Here is a 23689-nt window from a genome sequence, read left to right as displayed (position 1 = left end):
AAATCCATTATAAAAGCATGTTTTTCAAGATTTTATGTTACTTTATTTGAAAGTCTGAGTTACACACACAAACACACACACACACAGAGAGAGAGAGAGAGAGAGAGAGAGAGAGCTCACATCTGCTGGTTCATTCCCCAAATAACTGCAACAGCTGTGGTTAGGCCAGAAGACTTTAAAAAATAGAAGAAAAGTAAGAGCTTCATGCTTCATTCATATGGATCTTCCACATGGGTACATGTTCCCAAGCACTTGAGGCATTTTCCACTGCTTTCCCACATGCACTAGCAGGGAGCTGTATTGGAAGTGGAGCAGCCAGGACTCAAACTGGCACTCACATGGGATGCTGGCATCACAGGCAGCAGCTTAACCTGCTGCATCACAATGCCAGCCCCTAAAAGCATGTTTCCAAATAAAGATTCACTGAGGTTCAGTTTTGAGCCCTCTTCTCTTTCTATTGTGAACTCTCTTCATAGACCATGTCATCAACTACCAAATCTTTGAACATCATCCAGAGGCACATGGCTCCCAAATCTATATTTTTATTCCAAGACCTGTTTTCTGAGCTGCAGACACATATGCCCAACTGCTAACCAGCTATCTCCTCTTGAGTGCTCCATAAACAATTCAAATTCAATATGTCCAAAACCACTTATACTTACTCCAAACTGGTACTCTTCAATGCTTCCTAATATGAGTGAATGGTTCCACTCTCCATCCAAATGCACAAGTAAATCAGTCATCTTTTGTCTCTTTCTCTCGCCCTCCAAGAATATGCTACCCCTAATCTACCTAGTTAGATAGGTAGCAAATCTACCTATTCTCTTCATCTCTGCTACAATTTCCCTAGCCCAAGCCACAATCATCTTTTTCAATTACCTCCCAATCAGCCAAACTTTCAAAATTCTTTCCCCCTTACAATTCATTCTTCTTGCAGAAGCCAAAGAGAGAGAGATGTTCATAGGCATATAAGAAATTCTACTTAAAACTTTCAATGAATTCTCATTTTTAGAGTAACCTCCAAATCCCTACAAATGCCCTTGTGGCAGAAACTATCAGTTACCTTCTCAATATGTTTCCCCTTTCTATAACAAAACCAGGGGTATTATTAGGAGTCGTAATAGGCTGAAATGAAAATAAAATCTCCCAAACTTGAGTATAGCTAGGAGTGGTCATTCAACTCAATCCTGGCCAATAAGAGAAGAAAAAAATATACATATATGCTAAAGCTTTCAAGAAAACGATTACTTTCCTAACAGAAAGGGACAAACTCAGCTGGCACATGTTCTTTTGCTTTTTGCTATCTCCCCCTTTTCCTGCCTTGAGTGGGGCAGCCACGCTGGAAGATGAGGTTGGAAGCTATGCTCAAAGGATCACAGAACAGAAACAGGAAAGTTTGGTCCTTGCACTTGAACGAACCTGAACTGCTGACAACGAGAATCCAACCCTTAATTTCATTAAAACATCAATAATTGGTTGCTGTTACATGTAGCCTGAAGTAGTTCTACCAGACTAACACAGGACCCAACATTGGATATTATGGCCCTTGCCTACCTCTTTAGCCTTACTCAAACAATTTCTCCTCATTTACTATGTAATAGCCATACAACTTCCCTTTTATTCTTTGAATACTTCAATCACTTTTCTGCTTCAGGGTGTTGGCATGTGCTGTCCCCTCTGCCTGGAGTAATCTTTTCCCTACCTCTCAATAGCTAACTTCTATTTATTACCCAAGTCAACTTGAACTTAATTAAGCAACATCTCCTCAGAATGGACTTGCCTGACCTCTCCAGTACAAATTAGCTGCTCTCAAAACAATCTGAGCTCTTTCTTCCTAGCATATTTTATATTTTTTATTTATTTACAGAAAAATTTTTTAGTTTCATATCTGTCTCCTCAAGTAGACTCTGAGCTCTACAAAGTCAAGGATTAGGTTTGTTTGACCACTACTGAATAGATATCCAGTTCCCATAATAGTGCCTACCATATAGGGAATACTGAATAAGTGTGATAATAAGTGAACAGCCTATTAAAATGCTTTTGTCCTTTGTGTTATTTTTCCTGCTCTCCTAAAATAGCATTAATCACCCCTCCTGATGTTTCCACAGCATATTGCTTTGATCTCTGTTTTAATTCAATCCTTTAAAAAGTAAGGCTTTTATCATTTTTAAGGCATGTTTTAAAAGATCTTAAAGTCTACTCATGAGAGAAACATAGAAAAGTAAATAATAATGCAGTGTACTAAGTATTAAGTTAAAGTATGGGCAAGGGGACTGATGTTGCAGCACCGTGTGTTAACCTGCTGTCCACAATGCTGGCATCCCACAACAAGCCACTAGTTCGAGTCCTGGCTGCTCTGCTTCCAATACAGCTCCCTGCTAATGTGTCTGGGAAAACAGTGGAAAGTGGTCCAAGTGCTTGTGTCCCTGCCTCCCCTGTGGGAGATCCAGATGGAATTCCAGGCTTCTGGCTTCATCCTTGCCCAGCCCTGGCTGCTGCAGGCATTTAGGGAGTAAACTGTCAGATAGAAGATATCTCTGTCTCTGTCTGTCTCTCTGGCACTGACACTATACCTTCCGAATAAACAAACAAACAAATCTTAAAAAAAAAAAAGTGTGGGCAAGATACAAAAACAGAATAAGGGATAGGGTTATTAATTCAAGGAAATAGTAGAGATGAGGCCAGGGAAGGCTTTCAGGAGGTGGTAACATCTAGGCAGCCTTTTGAAGGCTAAATGGGAATTCTCCAGGTAAACAAGGAGAGGAAGGGAAATCCAGGCAGGGAGGATAGTATATGAAAATGTCCTGTGGCATGAAAAAGTAAAGCATGCTCATCAGTGGAGTATAAATCAGAAGGGAGGCATCAGAAGCATTGTGTAACATTATTTAGGAGAACTGTCTGAGCCAGTAAACAAAACTTTCTCCATGAGACTGCTCTCATGACTTTTCTTTTTAAGCTTGACCAAAGAATTGTAGAATAGAACCATGACCTATATTTCTTAATTTACAAAATACAGTACATGCACAATCGCATCTCTAACAATTAGAAAAGTATTTCCCTGGCGCTGACATGGTGGTGCAGTGGTTTAAGCCACTGCCTGCAATGCCAGCATCAGATATCAAAGCATCAGTCCAAGTCTCAGCTGCTCTGCTTCCAGTCCAGCTCCCTGCTAAATTGCCTGGGAAAGCACTGGAGGATGGCTGAAGCCCTTGGGCCCCAGCACCTACATGGGAGACCCAGGTGGAGTGCCAGGCTCCTGGGTTTGGCCTGGCCCAGCCCTGGCTAATGCAGCCATTTGGGGAAGTAAACCAGTAAACAGAAGATCTCTTTCTCTGTCTCTCCCTCTGTTTCTCTCTGCCTTTGAAATAAATAAATCTTTAAAAAAAAAACAACATAAATTATTTCTCTTTGAGACATTAGGAAATGGATAGCATCATATGTACATGCCCTATTGCTCTGCCCAGCTGAGACTCCCAGATGGCTCCATTTCTGTAAAGAAAACTGTCCAAAATCGAGGCTGGAGAGAGAGAGAGTAGGTCCAGACCCTGAAGTGCCTATTATGGCATCATAAGTAGCTTGGATTTTATAAACATTGATTAGAAGGACTTGAAGTGGGGAAAAGATTATCCTTAGAATTAGGTCTCAGAAAGATCATCTTGAAAGCAATGCACCAGAAGCAAAGAAATGAGAATTATATTACAACTGTACAAATAACTAGGAGACCCTCAATTAAGGCAGCAGGGATTGAGCATTGAGCACAGAGAGAATAGGGTTGTGGAGGTAACAGAAGCAGAATTGACTGGTCTTCATTGATCAGGTAAGGGAGTAAACCAGAGAGGAAGAAATCAAGGATCGCTTGAAGGTTTCTCTTCTAAAAACTGATCATCATGTCATTTGGTGAGAGAACACAGAAGGAAGATTATGCTTGGAGGGAGGTAATTAATTCAGTCTGGGATATGTGGTATTTGAGGTGCCCAGGAGGTATCCAAGTGGAGTTGTCTAGCAGATTAGACGGACACATGGGTCTGGAGCTCCAAGAGATCTGCCTGGTGAGCAATATATGGATTTGAGGCTTGTCAGAGAATATGACAAGCCAAATGAAGGTTTCATCAGTAAGCATACAAAGGAAAGAACAGCTTTGAAAGTATTAGAATTTAGAATGGATAAGACCTGATAGCTAGTTGGATAAAGGGAAGGTAATGTGTAAAAGAAAGGAGAATTCAATCTAACCTCAGGGGTTCTGGTTTGGGAGACTCAGTGGGTGATGATTTCATCGTTATGCACTGAATTGTGACCTCTCAAAATGCATGTGTTAAAGCCCTAACCCCCAGTACTTCAGCATTTGACTGTATTGGGAAGTAGGGGTTAAAGAGGTAATTAAGGTGAAATAAATTCAAACAGATGGGCTCTTATCTCATATGAATGGTGTCCTTAAAACTGGAGGCGATTAGGACACAGACATGCACAGAAGAAGAACACCATGTGGCCATGGAGATGGCCATCTGCAAGCCGAGAGAGGTCTCAGAAGAAACCAATCCTGCAATAGGCTGATCTCAGACTTCTAGCCTCCAGAGCTGTCTCAATACAAATATCTGTTGTCTGAGCCACTCAGTCTGTGGTACTTGTTCCATAACAGCTTGAGTAAACCAATATAGCCACCAACTAAGATTGGGAATATGGGAAAGCAAGTAGGTTTGGGGAAGGAGGTGGTGAAAGGACAATCTGAAACAGAATACGTTGACTTTAAGATTCTTGAGGTGCATCCAGGTAGATATGTTCAAATGGCTTTGAAATTAAAAGATAGGACTGGGTTACGGGTACAGATTTGGTAATCACTGATACATAGGTGAAATTTTAAATGATAGGACTACATGAGATTATGTAAGAAGTGCCTACAAAGTGAGAAAATCATCAAGAACAGAACCTTAAGAGATACCAACATTAAGGAGTAGACTGGGGAAGAGGACCCAAGAAAGGAGAATAATCAGAGACAGGAAGAAGAGAGGGAGCTTATAATTAATTAGTCTTTGTTTTATCCTGTTTTTAATTCTGATCAGTTGACTATGTATTGATCACAGTCGTCAAGGAGCTTTAACATAGTGAAATAGACACTATCTTATTCATTTCTGAACTCGAACACCAAGCACAGTGCCTGACATTTAATATCCTAGCAATAAATATTTGTTGATCGAATGGAATTGAAATTAGGGCTTCATTCCCTTTTTTGTTTTGTTTGCTTTTTTCTGGAGTATGCAGAATATAGTGCCACTGATATTTTAAGTTCATAGTGAAAAATCATTTCAATGTGTCCTAGGCTTGATCCCCTTCCAAGCCAACCCCCAGGACAACAGTTTTCATTATAACCTTCTGTCTTTGCCATTCTGGATGGAATTCTGTGCACAGGAGTTATATACATATATGGGTATATCTATGCAACAAATCGCAGCACAGGAGCCCCCTGGGCTCCCTCAGGCTCTGGTATGACATATTTGAGCCATATAAATTCAGCTTCTCCTCTGGCATCTGTTAGCCGACTCACTTGCAACTCCACCTCGGCAGTGGTCTCTCAGTCTTCTCAAAGCAGGGAAAGAGTACTGTGTGCTGAGAGACCATGGCAAAGAACCCTCCAGAGAACTGTGAGGACTGTCACATTCTAAATGTAAGTTGATTCCTATTTTTTCCCTTTTGAGCAGAAGCATGCTTTCACAGATTTATTGTATTGCAATGGGAACATTATAAAGTGAAATCAAAGGAGACTTTGAATTATGGCTTGCTATTTTAGGGTTATTGTGTATTGTTTTATTCTCTCTGTTCTTTGCTTAGGCAGAAGCTTTTAAATCCAAGAAGATATGTAAATCACTTAAGATTTGTGGACTGGTGTTCGGTATCCTGGCCCTGACTCTAATTGTCCTGTTTTGGGGTAGTAAGTACTTCTGGCCGGAGACACCCAAAAAAGTAAGTAAAGTTAGTGTACATCACTAACCAATGCTTCTGAGTTTGACTGATTTTAATTAGTGGCTGACATGTAAAGCACTCTGAAAATGCAACTCATTAAGGACCTTTTGTGTTCATTTTCTAGTCGTATAAAAAAACGGAATCACGATTTTGCTTTCTCTTATTTGTCTAATTATTTTGGTAAGGGGAAATTTGTATTCTGTATATATTTAGTTAGCAATGACAGTATGTAGAATTATCCATTTTCCATAATGATTGGCTTTAAGGGGGTTAAGACTCCTAGAAGCAAATTTTTAACAGTAAGAAAAAAAAATATTTTCCATCTTTCTTTCAATTATCTGGGCAGAAACTAATGGAAAAGTAATTATTCTACCACATAAGGAAAAACATCAGGAATAGCAGCAAAAGATTTTCAGGGATTATATTTCTGATTTAAGGCATCTGCTCTGAGGACAGGCAATGAGGTCCTTTTCAGGAGGAGCAATTCTCATACCTGAGTTCACATTTATTTATGAACTTTAAAGAACAAACTATAGGTTTTCAGCTCCTTGCCAGCCACAATCACCACTGTCCCACTGGGACAGTAATGCCACAAGCCAGAAGCAAGTAGCACCAAGTCATTAATCACATATATCTCAGAAAGCTCCTGATATTGGGGTCATGTGGTCATGTGGTGAAGCATGGCTGCCCATTGTAGCTTATATGAGTGTTCTTTAGTGTTACTGTTGCTCTTGGGCTCACATAACACTCTCCATTTGAAAGAGAGTAAGTATACACACTACTTGCTGGCTATGTCCTGTTTTTCTCTGTGTGGGGGTTGTTGTTGGTGGCGCTGTTGTTAATTTGTTGTCATGAGCTACTCATTTCTATTTGCTAACAGATGTAGGGAGGAAAAGGTACACACCCAAGAGGGTGGAGGAGGCTACAAGAAAATGGGCTGGCATGGACTGTTAGGAGCCAAAGGAGCCATGGGAGCAGACAGCAAAGAATATGGGTCGATGGGGAAGGAGAAGCAGAGTAGACATAGAAAATAAACTGGCCAAGTATCCCAAAGAAAGCAGAGAAGTAAAGCGTAGCCACCCTCTGTTGCCATACCCACTTTTATGTAGTCCCAAAGGATACTTCGTCAAGTTCAGCTAGGAGGGAGAGGAAGCCAGCTTACTTTTATTTGCTTGGCTTTTATTTATACCTGTTGCAGAAAGGATTTCAGGCATCACTCAACGCCTATATTTAGCCCCCTCCCCATGCCCCTGATCCCTGTTTCTAAACAACTTACTTACTGTTTGGATGTCTTTCTAAAGAATCTGCCTATGTGCAGGCTGGCAGGATGGGCAGAGTGACTGAGATCCAAAAGGAAATAGCAAATGAGTAAGAGGGCCAAAATGCATTCTGACACAATTGTGGTTCACTTAGCTGACTCCCAAGGTGACGTGCTGCCCCACAAATTGTATCTTGGATGCTCTTGAAAATTACCCATGAGTTAGAGGACCATAAACCCTTTTGCCTTCCATGGTCATAATGCATTTCACTGGACACAGCAGGTAGCTAGTCCTTTTGACCACCCATAGATACCTTCCTGAATGGGGGCCAGATGGTCTTTCTTTTTCTATTGTAACCGTTGTTACTGTAAATGCTATTCAAACAGCAATTCTGTAATCCATCAACCAAAAGTAAAATTTAGTGCTTGTCCAAAACAGGTAGGCTATGCTACTGCCTAAAGTTTATCAAAAATCAAATCTCTCATGACATAGTACATCTTAGGATGCCATTTTCAGCAATGTAATTCTCAGAAATGAACAAAGAGTAGGTGCCTTCTAGGACCAGTTTTTCCAAAAAAAAACAAGGTTGCTTGTTTTCCATTTCCATGGGGAATTGCAATTTATTGTCTTTGAGTTCTGGCTTTCATGGCAAGACCAAGCTGAGCTCACTGTGAACTAAGGGACTAGGATGTTCTACTCAGTGCACCTCTGCCTTCAAAGTCCCAGACAAGGAGCCCAAGAGGCCACCCATGTTTCCAACAGCTAAGACTACCAATAAGCCTGCCTCAGAGTTGACTTGGGAATCCTGGGAAGAGATAAGTACTCAAATTAGTCTTGGAAGATTTGCAGAGAAAAAGGATCCAAGCATTCCGCACAAATTTTTCTCCCTTTAAGAGTATAATAGCCCCGGTCGGGGCACCGGATCCTGTCCTGGTTGCCCCTCTTCCAGGCCAGCCCTCTGCTGTGGCCAGGGAGTGCAGTGGAGGATGGCCCAGGTGCTTGGGCCCTGCACCCTATGGGAGACCAGGAAAAGCACCTGGCTCCTGGCTCCTGCCATCGGATCAGCGCGGTGCGCCGGCCGCAGCGCGCCGGCCGCGGCGGCCACTGGAGGGTGAACCAACGGCAAAAGGAAGACCTTTCTCTCTCTGTCTCTCTCTCTCACTGTCCACTCTGCCTGTAAAAAAAAAAAGAGTATAATAGCCTAGCAAGAAGCAACAGGTAGCAGATTAAAACCCAGGCTCTTCTGGATTTTCTTGTACAAGCCTGTGGGACTTGTGTGGACTGTGGGGCCCTTGGTAGACAGAACTGTTGAGATTGCTGTGTGTACTGATGGCAGTGGTTTGTTTGCTGACTTGGGGCTTCCTCCAAGCTCTTCCTTGGAGCTTCCTCCAGTCTCCAAGAGAGCTTGCTCCTCTAGTCCTCACCACATCTCCTTTTTATTTTGTTTTTAGACATCTGTTTATAATAAACAGTGCTTATTTCACATCCACATCTGGTGTTGACACTGCCATGCCAGTAACTGTTTCCCCTCCCTCTCACCTTGGTGTATACAGAAGACCCAGATTCCTGATCCAAAAGGGGTAGTAAGCCATGCTTGATTCCTCACATCCCTGAAGCACGTGTGCGTGTACACACACATGTGCACGCACACAATACGCACCAGAGATAAAGAGACATTTGAAACAAGGAGAACTAACCCTGGGTGAGCTGCTGTATCCCCTTACAGGCCCCAGGCTTACTAAGCTACAACACAACTAGGAGCCACTTAAGCTGAATGACAGTCAGGCCCATTGAGACCTGTATTTAGCTTTCTTAACCAAGCAGAAGACACCTCTTCAGTTGCAGAGATTGTGAATGAGCAGCGCAATGAATCCTTACTTCCAGGCAGTAACTGCCCTGGGATCCTTGAGGCAGATTCCCTGGAGAAACATTCTTGCTCAGAGCTGCCTGTATTCCCCGTTTAACTTGAAACAATTAGAAACCAACTCCCCAGCTAATGAATCCAACATGGAGAAAACAAATCGGAAAAATTCCAGCCCTTAAACCAGCAGCTTATACAGCACAGCACAGACCTTGCAGCGCAACCCCTCCAATCCTTTGTGGAATGAGGGGAAAGAATAATGAATGAAATGGGCTCCTTCCTGCCATACATAAGAACTGTCTGGTGACTTTTAGGGCTGTTTTGAAGTCATCAGGCCCACAGAGTAATCAACAGATTTCTAGGGATGTCCCCTCCTTTTCATACACGATGAGAAGCAGTGGAGAAAGGAAGGCATTCTGTCCCACCCCAACCTCAACTGCAGATGACTATTAAAACAGTCTTACCCAGAGTTGTGAGCTCAGTACCATTCCAGGCTGAAAATCCTTTGCTCAGAAGAAGCACTTTTTTTTGCCAAGTCTAGATCTAGCTCTCTTTGTACCTATTTCTCTAATGCTGCCCTTGGCCTGAGATCAACTTTCCTCACTCCTCTCTAGGCACACAGGGAGACAACTTTCCTCCGCAAGTTCCCTGGGCTTTCCTTACACAGCAGTCCGGCAAAACAAAACAAAATTAAAAAAAGGTGGAGTCATAGCTGGAATCTCTGGCAGAGGGACTGAGCTTCACCAGATGGTGCCACATCGGCATTTCAGAAAAGAGTTCTCTACATTTTCTTTTATTCTTAAAGCATTGTGAGATCCAAGTCCTCGCTTGTATAATAACTCTCACTGGGCCAGTTCTTGTCCTGGGCTGCTCTGGGGCAGCTCTCACCAACTACATGGCACATTCTCATTCAGTCTTTTTTTTCCCTCCAAAGTAGCATTTCTTGAGCAACTCACATGGCACCCAGCAGGGAGACCCCAGGCCTTCAAAGGGTACTGTCCTTGAAGGACTGAGAATGGAACTGGTAGCCCACATGATCAACAAGTCATAGTTGTCCAATGGCCAGTCTGACCAATGTCAGTTCAAATCTGAGCAGTGTTGATTTTGCCAACTATTCAACACCACAGCTGAAGGATCAGGGAATAAAGATAGCAGCTGAGGCCCCAGAGACACTCAGTGACTCACATAAAGTCACACAGCTTGCGAGTGGCAGAGTTGAGGTTAGGACTAGAATTTATGTCTGGGGATTCTTTCCACTATTCTTTAGCCGCATTTAAGAATCAGGGGTGGGGAGAGTGGATAGGGGAAAATTTCCCAGCCAGCTGAAGTCTGAAGATGAAAGAAATGTTTTTTTCTGGTTGAAAAAGAGGAATGTCTGTGCTGCATATGCCAATTTTTTTCCGGGGCTGAGAACTGGTGATTGAACATGCAGAAGCCCAACTTTGCATAAGAAACAATCTGCCTGCTCTGTGTTAGTAAAGAAATACCTAGAGGCCCTTAATTCCCCCAGGCTAGGCTGGTAATAATAGGGTACAATGCCTTGCCTTGCCTTCCCTTCCTGCCAGCCTCTCACCTGCCAGCCAGCTATTCTGAGCATGTATTTCACCTTTGGAGAGTGTACCTCATAAACAGACAGTAAAGGATGAAGGTGGAGAGAAGAGCAGCTAGATTAATCACAGGCTTCAAATAACAAACCTAAGCCAAATGTCCTCAAATCCCTGTCAGGACAGGCTAAAGCTACTTGCCCCCAAAACCTATCCATCACACTGAGGTCTGCGGCAGCTTTACACTTTATAAAAAGCTTTCTTTTCTGATCTCAGAGACTGTCACAAACAGAAGCAAGAAAACAGGACAAGCTATGAAGGGGGACTTTAGGGTTCATTTGCTGTCTGAGTGGAGGATTTCAGTGGACTGAGGACAGAATTCCTGGGCAAGAAAGAGAAACAGGTGTCCATATCCTCCATCTTCCATCGGTGTGGTCTTCTTACACCTTTCACTGCCTGGGCTTAGCCACACATCTGTCTCATTTCACTTCTGATTCATATTCCACTCCATTGGCTTCCCTGCCCCATTTCAGTGTTCTGATCCTTACAGTCAAGGCCAGCCTTATGTGTGGGCAGAGTAAGAGCCTATTTGATGGCCGGCACTGCAGCTCACTAGGCTAATCCTCCGCCTTGCGGCGCCGGCACACCGGGTTCTAGTCCCGGTCGGGGCACCGGATTCTGTCCCGGTTGCCCCTCTTCCAGGTCAGCTCTCTGCTGTGGCCAGGGAGTGCAGTGGAGGATGGCCCAAGTACTTGGGCCCTGCACCCCATGGGAGACCAGGAGAAGCACCTGGCTCCTGGCTTCGGATCAGCACGGTGCGCCAGCCGCGGTGCGCCAGCCGCAGTGCGCCGGCCACGGCAGCCATTGGAGGGTGAACCAACAGCAAAGAAGACCTTTCTCTCTGTCTCTCTCTCTCACTGTCCACTCTGCCTGTCAAAAAAAAGAGCCTATTTGAGTAGTGCTGGAAAGATGCCCTTCTCCCCAAATATCTTCTGTTCCTAGTGCCACCATGCTTAAAATCTACCATTAGTACCTCATTCCTTTGAATAAAGTATTGTACTCAATTTTCTAAATAGACAAATATCCATTGCTAATATCTAAGTGTGAAATCACCTGCCAGAATGATTTCTTCTCTGACATAAGTACCATGAGATTCCTAGATGTCTAGACAGGAGACAAGGGACAGACACAGATAGGTTGAGGAGAGGGAATGGCTATGAGGCTAGAGTAAAGAGGATATGAAAAAGGGAAGAGAAACTAGAAGCAGCAATGACTAACTTTCCCTATTTTCCAATTTGGCAGGGGAATACACCTTGTCATACTCTGCCGTGGCTCTGTCCTTCCTGGAATAAAGCTGAGTTGAGGGCAGAGTCTGAGACTTAGCTACTTGTAGCCCACTCACACAACTCTCAGGCCAGTCCCCTGCCTGTGCTTTAGCTTGCTCCTGGAGAGGACAAAGCCATGTATTCCTTTATCTCCATAAAGACCCTCCACCCCTGTGCCAGGGAGCTTAGTAATTCTGATGCCCAAGGCATGTGCTCAGTCTATATATGGGCCACTGAAGCTTGCATAGCCATTACCCAAGCAATGTGCTCCACAGGGATCCAGGCGAGACAGTATGTCTGGATTCTCTCAAACTCATCCCCACACAGTCCAAAATGGGCCACCAGCATCATCTTCCTAGACAAAGGACAGTCTGCTCCAAAAGGACACCTTTGATAGTGGAATTCCATCTGGGCAGAATATATAGCTCCCTGCTCCCGCCTCCCACCAAAGATTCACATACAAAGTCATTCTGACCTTACTCAATTGAGCAGCCTACTGTGGCTAACATAAAGCCAACAAGCTGGTTAACGGATACGATCAGGATGGACCCCTTTTCCCCTACCAAAAACACTCTTTGCAGGAATGTTGAAAATAATCAAGATCTGCTGAGCTTGGCAGTTTCCAATAGTTTTCATCTAGCAAGGTGTCCAAGTAAAGTGTATTGCCAATAGTGCAGGAAAACTCATTCCACAGAAGTACACTGAAATTCTAAATGTCACCAGTATGGTTCCATAGTCTTCTACCAGTGATTGAAAATACAGCCTGTATTTTCTCTTCTGCCCAGGTAGGCAGCAATCCAACATCCCCTAGTCTCTAACCTCATTTTTCCATGCAATAATCCATCAGTAGTGCTACTGATGAAACAAACACCCCAGCCCAGCCCCCAACGGCTACTGGTGTCGACATTTGTCTCAACAATGGACAGTATTTCTAACGAAACTCCCCCTTGTTGAGACACCTGACAAGTCTGGATCTGAAGCAGATGCCTCTGTCCTCGGTTTAGGTCAGACCAACTGAGAGCTCAATTTGTTGCCATAGGTAGAAGTTTCTCTTCTCAAGCTGGCTGCAAAGCTGGAACTGAGGACATATTTATACCTCAAGCAAATAACAAACCTAAAGGAATTTGCTACCTGTCACAAGCCAGGCCAGACTTCCCGAGTTAACTCTGCATTTGCTGGAGGGTTCTTAATACAGTTTTTCATTCCTTTTTGAATGGTCTCTTGCCCATGTTCAAAATCTATCTTTAGGAAGATGAGACTGTGCCACTGATGGGAAAAACTTATTCAACAAATACTTAAATGTCAACCATGTCCAAGGCACTGCAAGGTTACAAAAAGCTAAATGACATTGCCTCTTGTTTTCCTAGTAAGCAGCTACATTCGACATTTCATGCTTGAAATAACCCTCATCTCTACAAACCCTTCCAATTTGTTTTTCTCCTTGAGTTGGGGAAAATTTGACCAGGTTAAACTAACATTCAGTCACAGACATCAGAAGACACTAAAAAAACCATCCCTGTGTGAGCTCCACCAGGCTGCCACTGGGAGCTGTACCATTAGAAAGTGACTCTGGCTCTTAGGATAGCTTGCATTTTAAGCTTTTTAGTTTTCCAACTTTTTTCTTCTTAAGGAAAAATGGTTGTGAAGAAACTTGATCAGCAAAGGTCTCCTAACAACAGAAAGGAAGATAGTCTTCCAAATGGTGTCATCAGGTCTGGTCTGGTTTGTGACGGGTGATGAATTCCTTTAGACTTGCTATTTACTTCTAGTTATAGATATAGCCTAAGTTGTAAGTTATAGGCTTCCTCCTAACCTGGGATACTGGATGGAACTGGTCTTTGAAAAGACAATTGATTATTTCAGAGGGCAGAAGAAAGTCTGAGAATTTGGTTCAGCCACTTAGTAAAAACCTGAAGCAGCCTGTTCAAGGTACTCTTCTGTGAAGACCCCATCCTGCTTAATGCCAGGTACTTAATGCAACTGAAGTGTATATACACGGGTGAGTCTGGAGAACTTGCAGACAATAAGATAAGGTTAAGGGGGAAAAATTCAGGAATAAAGGGGGGGGGGCTGCTGGTAAGGGAAGGAAATAAATGTTCCCAGGACTTTGAAGGGCAAAAGAAAGCAAGTGAAGGCAGGGTAAGACTGTCACCTAACATTGGCCAAGGAGAACAGCTTCTGATTCTAAAAGGGACAGAAGTCAGACTGTTGCATCAACATTAAAGCTCTGGATACCACAAGTAGATAGAGAGCAATACCTAACTACTCTGTGTTCACATCTTTCCCAGGCTTAGTGAATTCTGTGTGAGTGGTGAGGGGGTGATCTCACACAGCACTGGGAAAGGGAAGTGGTGGCTTAAAGAAGCAGCATAGATTTCAGGCGACCCCTCAGCTTAACACAAGGGGAGAATACTTCACAGGCTGATTTGCAGAATATCTCTTGCTATTTCATCAAGGCTGCCAAGAAAACTGTTGGAATTCTTGGTAATTAGCTCAGCAACTTGGCTTGAATACAAAATACTGGCTCTGAAGGGATCCCCATATCAACTGCACTGCCAAAAAGCACCTCACTTTAATCTCAAGTTTCAGAGAATTCCCAGTGGCAAGCCGCTGCAATGGCACCTCACTACAAAGACTCTGGAGAGACGAGGTGCCACAGACAGTACCCAATTACAGTAGCCTGGGAAGGGATACATGGAGGATCTCATAGCTTATTTTCCTCTGTTCTCCCAGACCTATGACATGGAGCACACTTTCTATAGCAACGGAGAGAAAAAGAAGATTTACATGGAAATAGATCCCATGACCAGAACTGAAATATTCAGAAGTGGAAATGGCACTGATGAAACATTGGAAGTACATGACTTTAAAAACGTAAGTTGTGTGGTTTCCCTCTAAGACATCCTACTTAATACATTAGAGCAGTTGAATCCAGTTTAAAATAGCCTTTAATCTCCATTTAATTTATAAGACAAAGCTTTCCCTTTGAATTCAGATTTTGCCACTCTGGGGTCTTAGATCATAGCCTTCATTAATCGTAGCTATTTCAGGAAGTTTTATCATTGTTTTCTCTGTTTTATAGGGATATACTGGCATCTACTTTGTAGGTCTTCAAAAATGCTTTATCAAAACTCAGATCAAAGTGATTCCTGAATTTTCTGAACCAGAAGAGGAAATAGATGAGGTATGTAAGAAGAAGAATAGTGGTGCTATTACAGCTGGGTGTTAACTATGTACCAAACAATATACTAACCACTTTATTCTCATCTTGTCCTCAAACGACCCCACAGCTCGGTACTGTTATCATTTCCATTTTCAGATGAGGAAACCGAGACTCAGAAGCAAAAAGTCACTTAACCAAGTCACGCAGCTAGTGAGAAGCAGAGTCGAGTCTTGAACTCAAGGCCTTTCAAAAAAAAACTGAAGTTGATGCTTTTAGGTGCAACACTATACTTTTATACCTGGGTGCCCATTAACATTATATACCTTTGCTGCCAAACCAAAGACTTCTAGGAAAGACGAGAGCCAGAGGAACAAAATCAATCATGTCCAAGATAAAGTCCTAAAGAAAACTTTGTAAAGTCCCATGGCCACCTGAAGTCCTTGCCACTTTTGTCATACTGCAACCTTCACCTACTTTGTGCTGGACTGCTAGCGGAATAATGTACATTTAACCTCACTAGGAAAGGCAAAAGCAAAGAAGGTGAGAACTGCAATGTAATATGAACTCTCTGGAAACACAGTTAGGCCAGGGTGAGGCAACCTGTAATACCAGTGCATTCACTGAATGGTCACTGAAAGCTGAGTGGGAGATTTATCATTCCCTAAAATACAACCATCAGTAAAGTCCTTGAGGTTCTTTACAGGGTTTTTTTTTTTCTGGTATTCTGTCTATAATTACAGTTTGTAGTTGTCAGTGGGAACAGAAGGGGGACCTCAAATAAGGCCATATTATGACAGTACACCCCATGTGTTTGGTTTGGTTTAGTCTGGGGTTATCACAATGGCACAGTAGCCTCTCTATATGCATAAAAACTTCTTTCTCTTTTGTCTCTCTCTCCCCTGTTCCTTTTCACTTTTCTCCCACTCAACTCTTTCATCTAAATTCTCACCTGTCCATTTATCTATTTATTTTTCTTTTCTTTTTGGGGGAAGAGGGAGGTGGGGAGTTCTTTTTCTCTTTCCTTATCCCAAGTCTCAGAGCTGTCATTGGCTACTGCATTACTCTCTCATGCTGTAAAAGTTACAAACCCTTGTTACTTGTTGCTTGTTCCAAGCAAAAGAAAAAAAATTCCCCAAACATGATGCTGTGCTCCCAGGGTCTATGTTAGCAACAAATTTTAGAGATTTTGTTTCTGATTTATTTATTTGAAAGGCAGAGTTACAAAGAGGGAGAAATGAACAGAAAAAGACCCTCCATTCTCTGGTTCACTCCCCTAATGGCCTCAATGGCTGGGGCTTCACCAGGCCAAAGCCAGGAGCCAGGAGTTTCTTCTGGGTCTCCCACATGGGTGGCAGTGGCTCAAGAATTTGGACCATCTTCTGCTGTTTTCCTAGGCACATTAGCAGGGAGCTGGATCAGAAGTGAGGCATACAGGACACAAACTGCTTAACTCACTATGCCACAATGCCAGCCCCTTTTTTGTTTATTTTTAAAAACCAAGTTAGATACATCTGAGTAACAGATCAACTTCCAGGACATTAGGAACAACTATAGGAGGCAGTGATAAGATGAAAGGAGAATCAATAGGATTAAAAAGTTACTATATGTGACTGTTGAGGAACAGTTCTCATAGTTTTTTTATTCCACTTTTTTTTCTTCTTTTTCTTTTTCTTTCTCGGACTAAACAGAAGAGGGAGGAAGAAGAAGGGGACAGTGGTTGGGAGGGTGGGTACCCTGGGAAGAATTACTATGTTCCTAATGTTGTATTTATGAGATACATATTACTATATGTAATAACATATGCTGACTTTTACAAAATGAGGTAAGCATTCACATAGAGCTAGTCATTGATGAGAGCCCAAAGTAATATAACAGGATTTATTTTTTTAAAATTTATTTTATTTATTTGAAAGACAGAGTTACAGGGAGAGGTAGAGACAGAGAGGTCTCCTATCTGCTGGTCCACTCCCCAATTGGCCACAATGGCTGGAGCTGTGCTGATCCGAAGCCAGGAGCCAGGAGCTTCTTCCAGATCTCCCAAATGGGTGCAGGGGCCCAAGGACTTGGGCCATCTTCTACTGCTTTCCCAGGCCACAGCAGAGAGCTGGATCGGAAGAGGAGCAGCCAGGACTAGAAACAGCGCCCATATGGGATGCCGGCGCTTCAGGCCAGGGCGTTAACCCGCTGCGCCATATTGCTGGCCCCCAACAGGATTTATTTTTCAAAAAGAGATAAAGACAAAGACCCATAATGACTCAATTTGACCCTAATTAATTCTTCAGTTGACTTCACTGAATCTTTAAAATAACACAAATATTTGTCTCATGATAGTAAATTACTGTACCTTCAAGTAAATTCAATGTCTTATATTCACACTACAGATTTTTTATGAGACAAATTGGGGTCTTGAATGGCAAAAATCTTCTTATTCTGTACTTCCTTCACCACTATATCCATGACATGTGCATGTTAAACATGCAGAGCAGGTATATAAATAGCCCTGATTTTGCTAACAAAGCTAGTCAGCATACCAGCCACATTTTATACCATCTCTTTCAATGCATCTCAAGGTCTTTACAGACACAAGGGCAAAAGAGGGAAAAGTCATACAAAGGCATACTTAAGAAAACAAATTAAAACACTGAAATTGCAAAGCTAGAAAGAAATAGAAGAGAAAAGGAAAAAAAAAACTTTAAGAACAGGAGGAAGGAACTGGTGTTTTGGCTCAGCAGTTTTTAAGTACCACCTGCTGCTTCTGATCCAGCTCCCTGTCAATGTGCCTGGGAAAGCAGCAGATGACGGATCAAGTACTTGGGCCCCTGTCACCCACATGGGAGACCTGGATGGAGTTTCAGGCTTCTGGCTTTGGACCTGGCCCAGCCGCAGTCATTGCAGCCATTTGGGGGAATGAACCAGTAGATGAAAGATCTCAATCTCGATCTCTATCTCCCTCCCTTCCTCCCTCTCTCCCTCCCTTCCTCCCTCCTTTTCTTCCAACACCCTGTCATTCTGCATTTCAAATACATAAATAAATCTTTAAAAAAAAAGAATAGTAGGAAATCATAGTGATTTCCTCCAGCAAGTTTAACAGCCACTTATGACTACTGGAATGCCAGTTTGAGTCCTGGCTGCTCTGATTCTGTTCCAGCTCCCTGCTAATGCTTCCTGAGAGACAAGGGGTGATGGTTCAAGCACTTGGGCCCCTGCCACTCACATGGGAGATCCAGATAAAGTTCCTGGCTCCTGGTTTTGGCCTGGCCCAGCCCTGGCTGTTACAGGCATTTAGAGGGTGAATCAGTGGATGGAAGATTTCTCTCATCCTCCCTCTTTCCCTCCATTTCTCTTTCAAGTAGATTATAATAAACTTAAAAAAAAAGAGAGATTCCTCTTGTTGACATAAAAAATAGGAGGAAAAATGAAGCCCCAGTGACAATTAAGTAAGAACTATATCTGCAAGACAACTACTTCCAATACCAGAAGTTGAAAAGAAGGCAGCAGTGGGGCAGGTGTTTGGTGCAGTGGTTAAAATGCCCCTTGGGAAGGCTGCATTCATTTTGAAGTGCCTGGACTCAAGTTCCAGCTTTGCTTCCAATTCTAGCTTCCTGCTAATGTATACCCTGGTAGACAGGGGATGATGGCTCAAGTACCTGGGTCGCTACAACCCACGTGGGAGACCTGGATGGAGTTCCTGGTTCCCGACTTCAGCCTGGTCCAGCCCTGCCTGTTGTGGGCATTTGGGGAGTGAACTGGCAGATGGAAGATTTCTCTCTCACTTTCTCTTTTTCTCTCATAAATAAAAAATTTTTAAATAATGATATAAGAAAGGCTCTGTAAAGCAAAAACACTCTATGAGGAATATAATAGTAGTAAGGTCAGTAAAGTCAGAAGCTGGAAACAACTTTAAAACATAAAAAGACTTATCTTCTGTACTACAGCTAATGACCATCAACAGATCCTATAAATCTAAAATACCAGGTTCACTTGAAATTTATATCTCAGCAGTTTGAATTGCAGAATTTTTTTTTTTTTTTGGCTTGAGATCAAATACTGCTTGCAACCCTAACTGCAAGTCTAAAACTAGGGAGGCACTCACAACACGCATTTAAAAGTGAGAAAACAAATGGAAATCATCGAAGGTTCCAGAAGCTCAAATTCAAACATACATGGCCCAGGGGGCACCCAGAAAATTATGGAGAGAGCCTTTCAGACTTTAAGTGAAGGGACAGCAAAGAAGGCTCCTGTATCAGTGAGTAGTCTTGCTCTTAAACCCAGGAGGGAGGGATCAGTTATTAACACCCTCAAGGATAATTATAGTATACATAGCACAGAGTGAGTTCAGCAGCAGCCTAGAATTAGAATTGTTATTCAGACTCAGGACATATTGTTTTCCAGTATTCCATAACGTCTTACTCATTTTATTAATTTCTCTGCCAATTACACCCTGAACTACATTCTTCTTTCAGAATGAAGAAATTACCACAACTTTCTTTGAACAGTCAGTGATTTGGGTCCCAGCAGAAAAGCCTATTGAAAACCGAGATTTTCTTAAAAACTCCAAAATTTTGGAGATCTGTGATAATGTGACCATGTATTGGATCAATCCCACTCTAATAGCAGGTATGCCAACCTCATTCTCATCTCCCTCCTTCTCCAAAGATGGTAACAGATTAATGTTTCCAACATTCAGAGACTACATTTCTAGGAAAACAAATGATCAGCTTATATCTTCTTGGAGGAGACTGTATATGCTGACTGCCAGTGAGGAGGGAATTTTTCACAGCCAAGTTATAAATCAGATAAATTAATGCTGACAGGCTTTTAAATATCCCAGCAAAGGTAGCATCACCCTAATGTGACTAGTGATAGCAAAAAGCTAATCTGTCTTTCTTTGTACATCTATATTCATGGCAGTAGGGATGGATACCAGACTGTTGCTCAAACCACTGTGGATCCAACCCAAGAACAGAGAAGAGAAGAGCTAAAATGACACACTGTCATCTTAAGAAGGATTCTCTATAACAAATGGTGGCATTCTCCCAGAAGATGGGACAGTACACATTTCTCTGTGGCTGTTTTAGGAATTGCTATAAGAAGCAATGGAGAGCTAGAGGTCCAGAGTAGAAGAGTCCAGCCCCCAACTTCCAGTCAGCCCACAGAGAAAGCAAAAGTCCCAGGACGTCATACTTTGTCTAGTTAACACAGTGGCAACCTCCCTCATTCTGAACAGCACCAATTACTATATGACCCAGGAAAGGAAACTCTCACTCATGCAAACACCTTTTGGTATTCTGGGTACTTAAAATAAATATGAGTAAATGCAATGTGGTACCCTGCAATGTGTGCTAGAACAGAAACAGGACATCAGTGGAAATACTAATGAAAAATGAGTAAAGTCTATACTTGAATTAATAGTATTATACCAAAGTTAACTACTCAGTTCTGATCATTATGTCATGGATATCTGAGATAACATTAGAGGAAACTGGGTGAAGGGTATATGGAAACTCTGTACTGTAATTGTTCCATATATCCAAAATGATTTCTCAATAAAAAGTCTTAAAATTCTAAGATGACAAGAGAAAGGAAGAGGGAGGAGGACAGAGGACACCAAATAAGGCAACCAGAAAATATTTATTGAGTACCTGCCATTGGTAAAGTCACTGTGTGGAACCAAGAAATCCATTGCCTCCAGTTTTTAATTTAGTATCCTAATAAGACACAGCAGTAAACATATGATGCCAAACAAGCAAAGAAGTATGGGTGCAGCGGAATGGGCAGGTTTTTTTTTTAATACTCTTAAAATATCATCTGAATGAGCTTGGAAAAGTGGTTCATTCCTAAATGATGCCAGTCAGAAAATGTGATGAAAAGCTCTACCCACAACTGCTGTTTCCCAGCACTTCCTTCAGAAATACTTGCAAAGCTGTTGCATCACAACTTTGTATTTATTATCTTAGTTTCCGAGTTACAAGACTTTGAAGAAGACGGTGAAGATCTTCACTTTCCTACCAATGAGAAAAAAGGGATTGAACAAAATGAGCAGTGGGTGGTCCCTCAAGTGAAGGTGGAGAAGACCCGTCACGCCAGACAAGCAAGTGAGGAAGAACTTCCAATAAATGACTATGTGAGTTACGTTCATGTTAGCTCTTGGGACAGGAGAAACGAAATCCTCACATAACTTCCAACCCCTCAGATCACAGTTCTGGAAGGAAAATGATCATGGTTTTAGAAAAAGTGCTTAAGAAACGTGGAATTTCTGCGAGACTCACTCAAAACCAATTTTGATCCCTATTTGCTATATTTCCATGATCAGGCTAGGGAGTTTAATTTCTCTCCAGCACCGAATTCATAGAGTCTTGTAATCCTCCCCTGCTTGGTGGGAACTCTTCCTGGTGAACTTTCCCCCTCCAACACTGGCTTCTTCTTCTTTCAGACTGAAAATGGAATAGAATTTGACCCCATGCTGGATGAGAGAGGTTACTGTTGTATTTACTGCCGTCGAGGCAATCGCTACTGCCGCCGTGTCTGCGAACCTTTGCTAGGTTACTACCCGTATCCATACTGCTACCAAGGAGGACGGGTCATCTGTCGTGTCATCATGCCTTGCAACTGGTGGGTGGCCCGCATGCTGGGGAGGGTCTAATAGGAAGTTTGAGCTCAAATGCTTCAACTTCTGGCAGCCAACATATAATACATGCATGCTATTCAATGAATTTCTGCCTATGAGGCATTTGGCTCCTAGTAGCCAATATTCCAGAATTACTTGTAGGTAATTCCTCTCTTCATGTTCTAATAAACTTCTACATCATCACCAATGGCCTGATTGCTGCTGAACATACTGGGTAAGTGTTTTCTAAGAATATTCCCAACAAGTGACATGGAGCAGACCTGTCTCACTTAGATGACAAGAACAGAAGTTTATACTTCATCATCAGGTTTGGGAGTAGGAAAATGCAAAGCATAATGATTTTCAAATCTTATAGTTTACTCTGCTGTACAGAGAAAATAGAAATAAGTAGCTGATGATAAAATGTTCCCATAACTGGTGCATAAAAAGCATATCATTCTATGCAGAGCTTCAATGTTTAATTATCTGAAAGACATATTGCGAACTTGCTTAAGGATCTACTAAGCCACTGGACAGGAGGTGAGTCACAGCAGGCCACCACTGAAATATTCCAAGTACATACACTCAGCAAAAGAGGAAGCTAACTTAGCAAAAAGGGTCCTGGGCTCTCCTTCTGTGAACAGAAACTCAACTTTGGACAAATTTAACATTTTATAACCTTCACGTTTGACTTCTCTTTAAATCATTGTCTGGTTATATAATGTTCCAAGGCAAAAACAGGAATAATAAATATTCACAGAACAGGCTTCATAGGAAATGACTGAGGAGAGGAATCAAATGGGATTTTCCTTTCCAAACCACAGGGAACTAGCAGTATGCCACTTTCTCAAAGGAAGGTTAAGGCCAAGTTCCTAGTCACCCCAGACTTTGCTTAAGAAAGGGGAAAGAGAAGAGGAAGGGAGCAGAGGGGAAAGGAAAACACATGGTTAGAGAGTAATGGTCATCTTGATGTTCCAGCCAGTTCCAGTTTCAAAATTCATACTCTACTAATCCGTCACCCCTTCTAGTTTCATTTGAACATATCATCCTTCATTCATTGCTTGACTTCAAAATTATTGTGTCATAAAAATATCTGTCTGGAACCTTCTGTCAGAAAAGTATTTTCAAATAAAATCTTGACCAAAATGCCTGTAGGTCAGAAGTCATTTCCCCCTACATAACAGTTGAGAAAATAATAGACAGGATTATACCTAAGACTGAGTTAAGCTTAGCCAGCCATTAATTAATAATTAGTATACATGCCACACTTGGGTTATCAATTTTCACAGAATGAGAGAAGAAAATATATCTAATAATGCACATCACTGAAAATATTTTCTTTTTTATTGATAACTTAGAAAACATCTTATCATTTTGGAGTGCTTTGCTTATCACAGCAGGCATTAATTTACAGCTGAATAGAAAGTTATTAAATTAATTTAAGGTTATATGGACTTTGTGATAGTCTATCATTTTTAAAGATAAATTATTCATTTTAACAGCTTTTTTTAAAAAAAGACCAGATAATAACTTTAAATTCTTGAAACATTCAAATCCTTGTAGTCTTTGGTATATCATATATGCAACACTCTGGGGGTGGGAGGGCCGCTAATAAAGGAAAAGCTATTTCCAATGAAAAGATAATGCTCCCTAAATATATAAGCCCAAATATAGGCACTTTTACATATCTAACTACAGTTGTATGTGCTATATCCATATGCATGAACCCCCTACATACATACATACATACACACACACACACACAGGTACAGATGATTTCCTAATACATTTTCAGGCTCAGAGTTCCTAATCATATTCTTTTTTTTATTTGACAGGCAGAGCTAGACAGTGAGAGGGAGAGAGAGAAAGGCCTTCCTTCACTGGTTCACCCCCCAAATGGCCGCTAAGGCCGGCATGCTGCACAGATCTGAAGCCAGGAGCCAGGTGCTTCCTCCTGGTCTCCCGTGCAGGTGCA

The 23689-nt window shown here is 42.1% G+C and overlaps 1 protein-coding gene across 1 annotated transcript; it reads left to right on the top strand.

The window, feature by feature from the left end:
• The first annotated feature begins 5611 nt into the window (after positions 1-5611).
• On the top strand, positions 5612-21750 carry TNMD (tenomodulin). The gene is made up of 7 exons (NM_001109818.1): positions 5612-5659; positions 5824-5955; positions 14678-14818; positions 15027-15128; positions 19571-19724; positions 21065-21231; positions 21541-21750. The coding sequence occupies exons 1-7, from the start codon at positions 5612-5614 to the stop codon at positions 21748-21750; spliced, it is 954 nt and encodes a 317-aa protein (NP_001103288.1).
• The last annotated feature ends 1939 nt before the right edge of the window (positions 21751-23689 follow it).

This window comes from Oryctolagus cuniculus, chromosome X, assembly GCF_051225735.1.
Source record: "Oryctolagus cuniculus isolate XC-2025 breed Fujian yellow rabbit chromosome X, ASM5122573v1, whole genome shotgun sequence".
Lineage (NCBI taxonomy): Eukaryota > Metazoa > Chordata > Mammalia > Lagomorpha > Leporidae > Oryctolagus > Oryctolagus cuniculus.
Note: the sequence above shows the minus strand (reverse complement) of the source record. Positions and strands in the feature narration are given on the sequence as shown.

Bases quoted from the DNA above. Each gene is read 5' to 3' on its own strand.
- TNMD (NM_001109818.1), top strand. From the start codon at position 5,612: ATGGCAAAGAACCCTCCAGAGAACTGTGAGGACTGTCACATTCTAAAT. The intron at 19,725-21,064 runs GTATGCCAACCT...TTATTATCTTAG, and splicing joins CAATCCCACTCTAATAGCAG to TTTCCGAGTTACAAGACTTT. The intron at 21,232-21,540 runs GTGAGTTACGTT...TTCTTCTTTCAG, and splicing joins AACTTCCAATAAATGACTAT to ACTGAAAATGGAATAGAATT.